This window comes from Protopterus annectens, chromosome 6.part0, assembly GCF_019279795.1.
Source record: "Protopterus annectens isolate FY-2018-M chromosome 6.part0, PAN1.0, whole genome shotgun sequence".
NCBI classification, from domain to species: domain Eukaryota; kingdom Metazoa; phylum Chordata; order Ceratodontiformes; family Protopteridae; genus Protopterus; species Protopterus annectens.
Genome location: NC_056737.1, coordinates 935,541,602 through 935,553,576, shown reverse-complemented (window position 1 = coordinate 935,553,576; position 11,975 = coordinate 935,541,602). Strand labels below are relative to the sequence as shown.

General features: G+C 37.2%; 1 protein-coding gene across 3 annotated transcripts in view; it reads right to left on the bottom strand.

The window, feature by feature from the left end:
- CCDC197 (coiled-coil domain containing 197) overlaps positions 1-11,975 on the bottom strand; it is a 580,999-nt gene that overhangs the window by 38,114 nt on the left and 530,910 nt on the right. For 2 of the 3 annotated variants that reach the window (XM_044074581.1, XM_044074582.1), the window contains exon 9: positions 1,112-1,228. The exons of the other annotated variant lie outside the window; for it this stretch is intronic. In XM_044074581.1, the coding sequence (XP_043930516.1) occupies positions 1,112-1,228 (117 nt within the window). The remainder of the gene's footprint in view (positions 1-1,111; positions 1,229-11,975) is intronic. 3 annotated transcript variants of the gene reach the window in all.

The window sequence follows — 11,975 nt, the reverse complement described above, 5'->3', positions numbered from 1 at the left end:
CGGGGGCTTTGAAGGATTCCACCTCAGTTTTGAGGAGTGTGAAATTTGCTTTAGAGAAGTTTTTCACTGTGGTTTTCAGGACAGGGGGTGGAGTCGGGATGTGAATATCCAGTGAGATTAGTTTATGGTCTGATCTTACCAGTGAGGGATACACTTTTGGTCTGGAGCATAGAGTCCCCATGTTGGTGATGATCAGGTCCATTATGTTTTCCCCTCTTGTGGGAGTGGTAACAAGTTGTTCCATAGTATTTGAGTTTATAAATTCTAGGAACCTTTGGGCTAGGGTGTTGGAGCTAGAGTAATGCTCCCAGTCTTTGTTTGGGTAGTTGAAGTCGCCCAATATAATGGTGTTTGGAGGGACCTTCATATTTTTCAGTGTTCTCAGGAAGGCCGAGTGGGGTTCCTGGGTTTGGGAGGGTGGTCTGTAGCAGGCTATAAACTGGAAGGCAGTTTTATCCACTGTTAGTTGCACATGGATAGTCTCTGATGCTTTGTGCTGTGCCACCAACCTGGAGGTGTGGGTATCTTTGATGAATATTGATACTCCCCCTCCTTTTGTGGTACGGTCTAAGTTTTGGGGCCAAAAAGCATGGTATGAGGTATAACCTGGTAGTGCTGGGGTGCTTTAGGGAGCCTTGAACCAGGTTTCTGTTACTGCACAGATATCGATGTTCTCCATGCTAAGGAGAGTTTTGAGTGCGTGCATCTTGAGGTTTAGACTTCTGGCGTTGAGTAACATTACTCTTAGTTTCTTATCCCTTGTGATACCTATGGAGGTGGGTTTGTCTTTTGAGCCTTGTCTAAGAAAGGCACTATGGGGGTAGCAAGAGCCTTTGCCAATATCTGAAAGCTCAGGGGTGACAGGTGCAAGCCATCCCTAGCGAAGCATCGTGGCTTGTCAAGGATGTCATCCCAGGCTGACAGGCATTGGATCCCCTTTGAATGACACCAATACTTAAGCCAATTGTTGAAATTGATCATCTTGTCTTCATATTGTGGCATCATTCTTGGTGAGAATTGTGTGGGGCTTGCATACAACATACATGCATATAAACATAAAATTAACAAAATTAACTTCTAATAAAGTAAACAAACTTGCAGAATACAATACCTTAATCATATCTAGTTTTGTTAGTATATCCATATCCTGCAGCTGACCATAATGTCGCATATAGCAGTCATCAGCAAGATTAGTCACAGCCATAATCAAACTGCCTAATTCTTCACTCTGCAATGAAGAAAAATTTACATTTATTAATGTGCTGCTCACAGTTATGCATGTATTCATTGTAATATGTGTAAACTGTATTAATGAAACCAAGAAAATTTCTCTTGGGTAAAAAAAAATACTGGGAGTCACACAGTAGACATATGGAAAATATGAATACAAACTTTGATCTTATTGTTGCACTCACTATAAAACATAGCTAATTATGTCTTTCTGTTTCCATTTTTTGTTGGTTGCTGATGTAATAAATCTATATGGCATTCAATAATTTCTAGTCCATACTTCTAGCTCAATTACATGTATACCCACAGCATTTGGCTAAACATAGCATGTGCCATTGTTGGATCAGTCTATGACCCATGTTTACAGACAAGGAAATACACAAATTAATAATAAAACCGACAACCCCCCCCAAACAAAACAAAAAAACAAAAAAAAAACAAACAGAAGTACTACCTTAGACAGTAACACTGCTTATAAGATGCCAAAAATATTTCTCATTGTGTTTATAGCTTAACAAACTGATTCATATTCATCTTGATACTTCAGAACTTGTATCACAGTAGCTTTTGCAATACCTTATAAATGACTGCTTTCAGAATACACATTCTTGTAATGCACGTGCTCAAGTCTGTCATATTATGAGCAAAGTCAACCGACAACAAAACTATTCTTACTGGGGTCAAGCCTCCCTCTGAGGTCACTACATCTTGGAGAAATAGTGACCACTAGCAGGCTATATAAAACCTGTTTCACTCTTTATCTAGGAGGGTGTAAAATAGGACTAGCCCCTCAAGACTGACATATGAGCACTATTATCTCATTTGCTTGTGAAATGAGCACCAGCACATGAGCAACTGATACCATACACTGTAACTAAAACCAAGGTAACTTGCGAAGGCAAAGCTCTTGGACAGCGCTTTCAAAGACACACAAATTTTATTGAGTATAAACAGAATAAAATCCTACACTAACGCCAACATTACGTTTTCGTTTGGATGGATCATGCTTTTAGAATACAGAAATGTGACATACATTCTGTTATAAGGCACAGTGAGACCTGATTATGTATTTTAAAAAAAAAAAAAAACATTTAATTAGGAAATAATTGATTGAGGAATGTGATAGGTTAATTAATTTAAGACAGATGTATAAAGAGTGATACTGACTTTATCAGCCCACATCTGAGGAAGTTTTTGAAACGAAAACGTAATGTTGGCGTTAGTGTAGGATTTTATTCTGTCTATACTCAATACAATTTGTGTACCTTTGAGAGCGCTGTCCAAGAGCTTCATTGCTTCACCTTCGCAGGTTACCTTGGTTTTGGTTACAGTTGCTGTTTGGTGACTAGGTGGTCTTTTTTGGGAATGATATCATACACTGTTACACTTGAGCATTCCAATCTTTAATCACAAGAAATCTGAACAAAACCAAAAATAATGAGGGGGGCGGGTGGAAGCAAAGGCCCCAAATCGGGGAAAGATTCTAAGTTTATAACAGCATTATTTAAAAAGTTGTTAGAATATACAGCATTATGATTCGGTCGCCTGACATAACAGGTTTAACATGTGTCTAAGAAATTGATTCCAAGAAATTCACCTTGAGAGTGACTTATGAATGGAGACATGATAATTCTTTGTAGTGCAACTACTAATTACAGAAAAAAAGAGAGTGTTTTACCACTTTTGAAAGCCAGTAAAGCAGAAAGCGGGCACTGTCATATAGACAGCAAAAATCCTATCAGCATATTTTCTTAAGAATGGGATTGAGGTAGACAGAAAGGAAGAATCTCATGGCCAATTTTTAAATATTGTTCTAATTAATTTAAAATCTTAATGAAACAACATTTTTTTGCATCAATATGCATTTTATGAACAACAAGAAGAAGAATGAAACTGTATTTCTGGTACTTTTGGCTGACTGTCACCGTTAGTGACACAGCAAAATACTCAGTGACAGCTGAGAGGCAAGGAGAGTTCCTAGCACAATACCCAATCATAACAGCATTTAGGGCTGTGTGTAACAATTATTACACACCTCCTAAATGTTACTGAGATCGAGTCTCTCACTGGAGAAGTTCTTTACAAATTTATTTTTTTCCGATACTGGAGCATAATCAAGGTGCTTTGTGCACTGCACCAGGTTTTATGTCAGCATGTATTTTCTGAAGGATATGAAGTCTAAAACTCAAACAAATGCCATTATTACCTCACTCTTCAATGACTTGTCAGAAAACCACACATTTCTGAGGAAAAGACCAAAAATATGAGGCAAAAATAAAGACATTCTGTGAGAGGTATGCACTTGAGCAGCTATCACTCAAGCTCAGGTGATCCAAACAAGGGGTTATAATATTATCAAACATGTGGCCTACATTGATTTTGGTTTGAATTGTGGCTGAAAAGGGTCTTCAGTACCAAACACACAAAGTCCCATGCAAGTACGGGTTTGGTGCAGGGTCCAAAACGACAAAATAAAAAAAAAAAAAAAAGTCCGCACTACATATCAGCTCACTAAAGTAATATTTACTGAATATCAAAACATGTTAAAAAAACATGTTATAAAACAAACCACCCATAGGTGAAAATAATACAACAGCATACTGGTTTTGAGTTATTTGTTAGCATTTTATTTAAAGCATGGAAATTGGATCAGCAGCCCATTTCAGATACAACTGTGTCATGAAGAGAGAAAAAAAGAAATCACAGTGGGTGGAAGAGAAATACAGAAGACTGCACGGTATATATAAAACATACACAAGTCAGTGTACCAAACAAATTAGTTAATATAATCAATGATTCAACATCAGTTGGTGCTGAGCTATATGATCAAGTACTTAGGAGCAAACACTTGTCTAATGATGGGTACTTAGGCTTAATTTAAACTTAGAAAAAGTACACAGGATCCTTACAGAATAAAACCAGAGAGTTCCACAGATTGATACTCCAGTAAAAGAAGGCTTTGGTGAAGCATTCTGGCATATAATTAAGAGCTAGCAGAGGGTGAAATGACTGAAGATAGATAAGCAAAAGTTAGGATTTTAAGTTTTGTTCTTGAGAAAGGAGCACAGGGTGGGACAGCATTGCGGGTAAAGAAATGATAGTCTGTATTGTTGGTTACAACTTTAGCTTTAGCAAGTGTGATGCAATGGTATTGTCAGACAGAAAGCCTGCAAACTTTAACTGAAAGGGCTTGAAGCCTGTTGCAACTGATTTAAGAGTCAGAAGTGGCTAGTGGAATGTCATACCCCATGATAGGGAGAGGTACTCCTTTTCTAGTGGTGCTGCTGCCTTCACAGGATAGCAGTTTTTTTATGGCAGGATAGCAGCACAGCTTAAGTTTAATAGCCATGGTGTCAGTATGAGTTCCAGAGTTAACTACCTGAAGGTGAAATGCCAAAGCAAAAACAAGAGGAGACACTGAAGCAGATTCTCCTAGAACAATTAGATTACGTTGTACAAGGAAAGCTCTGTAAATCATGCATAACATTAATAATGAAAGAGGTGCTGGAAATATGAGAGAAGGTTTAAACAGGAAGGCATGTCACTTAGAGGTTGAGTACAGTTCAATTACCAACTTTAATGAAAGGAAGAATGACAGACATGCAGGGCACTCTCAGAGAAACATGAATGCTGGTTTGAAGCCTTGCATTACATCTTGCAAAGTGGTGACAGCTGGGTTTTCATGTGATATAGATACCATGGATATGAAAGGACTTGTTTAATATGCCAAATTCAGTACATTAGTCATTATAACCTCCCAATGCATCCTCAACTTGTCAAGTATTTTCTAACTAAGAATACTGTTATGAGAAAAAACAAGTTGCAAACTGCCTGAAATAAGCAATGAAACAAGCTGTGCCATTATCGTATTTCACTCCATGGCAGAGAAAATTCAGCTTATTGTTGTGAAAGTACAGTCCCTCAAAATGTCAGCTAAAGGACTGAGTTAGATAAAGGACAAAACAAGTGAACTGAGTTTTGACCATCAAGTATATGAACAATCTTCAGACATGCATACAATAGATGCAAGGTGGCAAACCTCAAATTCCAGCAAGATCAACTACTTGACTAGATATCAGACTCACAAAAGTCCTGGATAGAAATGCAGATAAGATTAAATGATTCTGAGTCTAGAGTGAGAAGAAAAATTTATGAATTGTAAATCTTCTCAAGGATTGCAATAATATGGGAAGGAATACATCACAGCTAAGATTACTGCATAGTTCAAGAATGCTAGCATCGTTTAGTTAAAAATATTGTAATAATTAGAAAAACCACCAACAGTATCCAGATTCTATGTCCAAGAAAACACACACAAATAATTCCAAAAAAACAGTAGGACTCAGAAACGGCCAGGCAATCCAGTATATAGAGTAAAATTCCATTTATTCTTTAGAAAAACATGAGTGCTTTCGCAGTAACACTGCTTCATCATATAAAAGCAAACAACTGAATATCAAGCAGGCAAACCAGCGGCCATCCAAAAAAAAGTATATGTGCAAAAACAGAAATAACAGTCGGAGAAAGTACAGAGCTGAAAACATAAACTATTTAATATGCAAAATTAAAACTGGCAAGTGCTTTTACCACCAACCTGATGGTTACTTCAGATCATAAAACAAATACAATACATCGTAACACATCTTTATAAAAATGTTATACTCAATAAACAAGGTAATCATGCAGCTGCAAATAATCATTCCTCCATGTTAAAGTCACAACTAGTGACGAAATCACGTCTTAATAAAAGACGTGACCATTTAAAGGGGAATCAACTTAGTTCACTTTAAGCAGCATTTTCAATACGTACTGTCATATCATATTTTATACTAAAGCTTGTAAAAACATATCCGGGCAGTGGCGGCTGGTGACTTCAAATCACAGGGGGGCTGCAGGAGACAGCTGAATGGGTGGGGTCAAGGGGAAGGGGTGGGGTCAACCAGAAAGGGGAGGAGCTATGCACAAAACCACAAAAAAATAACTTTAATTAAATACGCTGCCCTGGGTGGCAAACCATCATTATGAAAGTCCAATCAAGACAAAAATAAGTGTAGAAGAATAAAAATATTTCAATGCATTGGCTGCATGACAGCTTACTTAATATCTAGATGGAAACAAAAGGTTGTGAGGCATGAAAAAATAAATTACTTTTTAAATACATTACTGGAATGCCAGTCAAAATCAAGTATAAGAAAAACCAGAAGCACTCAACTCAAACCACTTCTCCTTGCACTGCAGTTCTAATATAATATATTCAGCTTTATTAAAGTACCAAGTAACATGCTGAAAGTAGAAATCTATGTGATGCCCCCACTTGTAAAAATGTTTCTTATCCAAAAAGACCTGCTGCCTGACAACTTGTTTCATGGGGAAAACATGATAAAAGTAAAAAATGAAAAGCAAACAAGAAACAAGCTCAAGATACATTGCTTAAAGGATTACTGTACAGGTTATGGACCACACATGATTGACATTCTGTTTAGTTTACGGGTAAAGTCTGTAGAGATGACTGGAAGTCTCCAACAAGTGTAATGAGCTTTTTAAAATAATGGAATCCTGTCCTTTAATACCCAAGGCTTATACATTATCTAGTCAAGTATTCTCTGCATGGCAACAACAGAAAGGCTTTCAATGTTGGCAATTCTTTAACAGTATGCTTATTAAAGCTTACTTGCATCTTACGATCTCAGACAAGCTTACCTTATGGTCATTAAAGCATTGCTACTTAAACACAGAGCAACAGGCACTTTGAGTAATAAGCATAAATCAACAGTACAAAAATATGACAGAAACCAGACCATTCTGCAAAATCAAGGACAGATGAAAAGCCACTGTAGTACTTATGCAGTGTGTCCTCCCCATCCAAGGTAGATACAACTACTCCTTGCCTTGCTTGGACACATCCAGAGTCACTACATGGGGGAGTGGGGTGCAACAAGCATATCACAATTTGAAATCTCTCTGGCTGACTGTGATGGCCCTGACACATTTGTCATACCTCTCAACCTCAAGAGCAAGAAATCTGGGCAAAGCCATACACAGAAGTGGGACAAAGGCCCAACAATAAGAACAATTTTTAAATATTGCTCTAATAAACTTAGAAAGATAATAGAATAGGTCTTGCATTAGTATGAATTTTCTGAAGGGTATAAAATCTGAAACTCAAATGTCTGTCATTTTCTAACTTCAGTCTTTAGTGATTTGTCACTAATTTGCCAAAAAAACGCAATTTTATGAAAAATGGACCAAAAATGTGATGCAAAAATATAAAATAGACACACAATACAGCTGCTACCTGTCAAAGAAGGGACACTTTAATATTAGTACTGCTACCTTGAGCAGCTGACAAAATATAAAAGAATCTACATGCATTTCAAGTAATCTATAACTTTGATTATTACAGTTATTTCTTAATTGTAAACTCTCCATGTTTTCTTCCAAAATTGCTATTTTGCGGAGGGATTATTAGGGGGAAGAGCAACATTTTGAGCCATAAATTGGGGACAGTTGAGAGGTTGGCTATGCCTAATTCTATAAAGCAATTTATTTGCATGTACCTCTCAACCTGTTAATGCAGTAAATCTGAACAAGGCCAAATATATTGGGGCACATATAAACAGTACTAAAATTGCTCTTGTATAAATTGAGACAGTTGATAGAACAGCTCTTACTTTAACATGCATTTTTCTGAAGGTTATGAAGTCTGAAACTTATTATTGAGTGACTTCTGGCAAATCATTTAGGAATTAAAACTACAAATTTTATGAACAACAAACCAAAAATAAGAAGCAAAAATATATTCATTCTTTGAAAATCTGGACAGTTGGGAGGTATAGTTCAGCTGGGCCTGTCTGAGTTTGCTGCCCTTCCCCCCTGACAAAATAATGGTTGAATGGAGCCTCTGCAGCCATTCCAATGAACCATTATACTTGGCTATTTCACTCCATTTACCATAAACACTAATGTGCATACTGCTTTACTTCTATGATGAGTTGGACTTCATTTGAAAGTTTTATTTTGTATTTTACAGCACAAACACTAAGTCATCTGTTAAAAAAAGCAATGCAGTCTCACAATGAAAACTTAGCATTAAAACTTCTCTGCCCTTGAAACTCACATTCATTGAAACAGCATTGAAACCCACATTCAAAGAAAATACATTTTGCCAGTGGCAGATAAAGATTAATTTTGGGCTGTTTTCGAATCATAGGCCCCTTGCATATGAAACATACATGTGCTCTTTGATACACCTTCCTCATTGTACTAAAATTATATTCCTTGTACAATACAGTACACTTGTTAGAGGGTGTTTTAAATTTGTTTTGAACATTTTTTCCAGTAAGCAATGAAACAAACCATATGCACCCATAATGGCAAAACTGCCCAGTTAAGAACATTTATCATAAAAAAGTCTACTCAGACTTCCACAGTCCACCATTATTAGTAAATATACACAATTCTACAGTCCACCATTATTAGTAAATATGCACAATTCCACAGTCCACCATTATTAGTAAATATGCACAGTTCTACAGTCCACCATTATCAGTAAATATGCACAATTCTACAGTCCACCTTTATCAGTAAATATGCACAATTCTACAGTCCATTATCAGTAAATATGCACAATCTCTGAAGTCAGTCATCTAAATAATTCCACAGTAAAGAAATCTGTAACTAATGAAGCGGTTGCTGCTAGCAATCACCTTTATATTTCATGGTTTCATCGAAAAATAAAGTGTCTGTTGCCCCTCAGGAATAAATTGCCTATATTACATTAAAAAATGATAAGCTAGTAATAATATTGCAAGAGGAAATGGATGGCAAACTGATAATGAACTCATAGTTAGTATCTTCACCAAGGAGAACATTCTCAGTACGGCAGCATCCACCCCTTGTGGGAGCAGAACCCACAGCCTTCTGCATCAAAAGCAAGTACACAACCTGTTGTGCTATAGTATTAACTAGGCAAAGCACTAAACTTCTATTCCCCTGCAGCTCTCAGCTCCTTGTAAAATCTACTCAATACTCAACTGCATCTCAACTTCGCAGCTCAAGAAAACTGGAAAAGCCAAAATGTATTGGGGTCAAAAGCCCAAAAAACAGGGACACATTAAACATTACTTGTATAATCTTGGAAAGTTGCTAGAATAAAATGTTGTGTTGCCACCATATGTTTTACTGCCAAGGTCCCTGAGCAAAAAACAGTCAGAGTAACATACCACTACGCCACATCAGCTGCTTTGTAAAAGAGAGGAAGACTGAAACTTAAATGGCTATCATTTAGTGAATTCAGTTCTCACCATAGCTGTCAACCTCTTAGTACAAAACACCTGGACAAACCCAGTAATGAGGGAATACAGCCCTCAAACATATTCAGTGAATTCAGTTCTTGCCATAGCTGTCAACCTTAGCACAAAAACCTGGACGAAGCCAATAATGGGGGAATACAGTCCCAAAAATAGGGACAAATTTAAAATATTCATCTTATAAACTTAGAAAATTGCTAGCAAAAAAGGTTGTGCTACTATGTATTCTGAAGAACATGAAGTTTGAAATTCAAATGCCGGTCAATTTTACTGCGGACAGAACAAAAACAATTTTCAGCAGAGACGCAGGGATTAATACTGCAGACATGTCTTTGTAAAATGGCAGGGCACCAGAGCAAATCCACACAAACACAGGGAGGAGATGCAGACTCCACACAGAAGCCACCCCAACCAAGAATCAAACCAGAAAACCTATAGCTGTGAAGCAACAATACTACCACTGCACCATCAATTATGCAAGGAATTAAACATTCAGAAACCTGAAGTCTGAAATTCAAATGCCTGTCAATTTTATTGCGGACAGAACAAAACCAATTTTCAGCAGGGATTAAAACTGCAGACACGTCTTTGTAAAATGGCAGGGCACCAAAGCAAATCCACACAAACACATGGAGGATATGCAGACTCCACACAGAAGCCACCCCAACCAAGAATCAAACCAGAAAACCTATAGCTGAGAGGCAACAATACTACCACTGCACCATCAAATATGCAAGGAATTAAACATTCAGAAACCCTTAAGTCTGAAATTCAAATGCCTGTCAATTTTATTTAACATTTTTAATCAGGACAGTCTGACTTGGAACAAATAAACAATTTTCAGCAGAGGCCCAGGAAGAAATAATGCAGACATGTCTTTGTAACATAGGAGGACACAAAAGCAAACCCACACAAACACAGGGAGAAGATACAGACCCCACAAAGAAGGAACCCCAGCCAAGAATCAAACCCGAGAACCTGCAGCTGTGAGGCAACAATGCTACTACTACACCATCAAATATCAAGCATTGCAACATTTACAAACCACAGATATTATGAGGAACAGATCAGATCGAATATGAGGCAAAAATCTGCAATTTTTTTACAAATGGTGGTGGGTAGGGAACTCAAGTCTTTAACACCTGCATACAGGGTACAGGGTTCAAGCCTGAGGTATTCCCTACCACACCACCATGAGCACCTGGGGCATTTACACACACACACACACACACACTAATTTGCAGAGTCCCAGGCATTACAACTGAATACTTGCAGATATACACTCCAAGTCTAACTCTAAAATTCTCACCATCCTAAGAAGTATGGCTTCTTTATGTGAAAGGTGATTTGGAATGGTAAACATTCCATGGATTACCACAGAATGTAAAGTTCTCATATCAGCTATCTCAAAACCAACCTTGAGTTTTTATCCTATTTTTTCATTTTATTTATTGGTTGATAGATTACAGGTAACATGTTATCCTGAAGCACTGCCTGGTTTGCTGAGTTGCTAATTGTCACACAGTAAGCAAATTAAGTCTGAAGAAATCAATCCCTGCATGGTACGAAGCAGCTCATTAACAACTCATAGACCTGAAGAAATGAGCTACATATACAGCAAAGTAAAAGAAGATATCATATCTTGTAAAGAGGGCTTTCTGCCTTAATCAACAAGGCATTTATGCCACAGATCTCAAAGAGTAGTGGAAATATCGGTCTCTTTCTTTAGGTTACCACAGTCCTCTAACAACATAGCTGATTTATTTAGCATTTTCAAGATGTAGTAAGTAAATTAAATATTGTTGAGGAATCAGTTTGGGTATGCCTTGCATCACTTTAATACATAACTGCCTACTCTTTATCATGCATATAATCACATTGCAAACACTTTACAGATATTTACTTAAATCTGGGTCCCTGCATCTGATGATCTTTGTCAAAAGTTCCTATAACTTGGATCTAGCTGTACCCATTAACAATATTAGGCTCTCAGATGCATAAATGTTACCATTTAATTTCACTTCTGTATCCTCTATTACATATTCTGTCGAAATGTATGCATAACTAGCTTTTGCATCTTATCGTGTCAGATTTAATATCTACTGCACAACATGCCTTCAGGCCTAAGCATGTTTTATATATTCAGCCCCGCTGTGTATAATGCAAGGTTAACTGTGCCAATTTTGTAGGTGCACTTTTTCTTGATCTATTGAAGGCCTTTGATACTGGGAGTCACAATATGCTCCTTGTTGTCTTTTTAACTATCTGTTTACTTCCCTGATATCTAGAAGACATGAATAAACCATTTAATGGAGCAGAACCATTTCCCAGTCTGTCATATTTGATCTAAGAGCCTCCTGAGACTCTGTACTTTGCCCACTGTTATTCTAAATATTTGCTTATAGCCTGACTAACTGTCGTTGAGAGTCAGTGTTT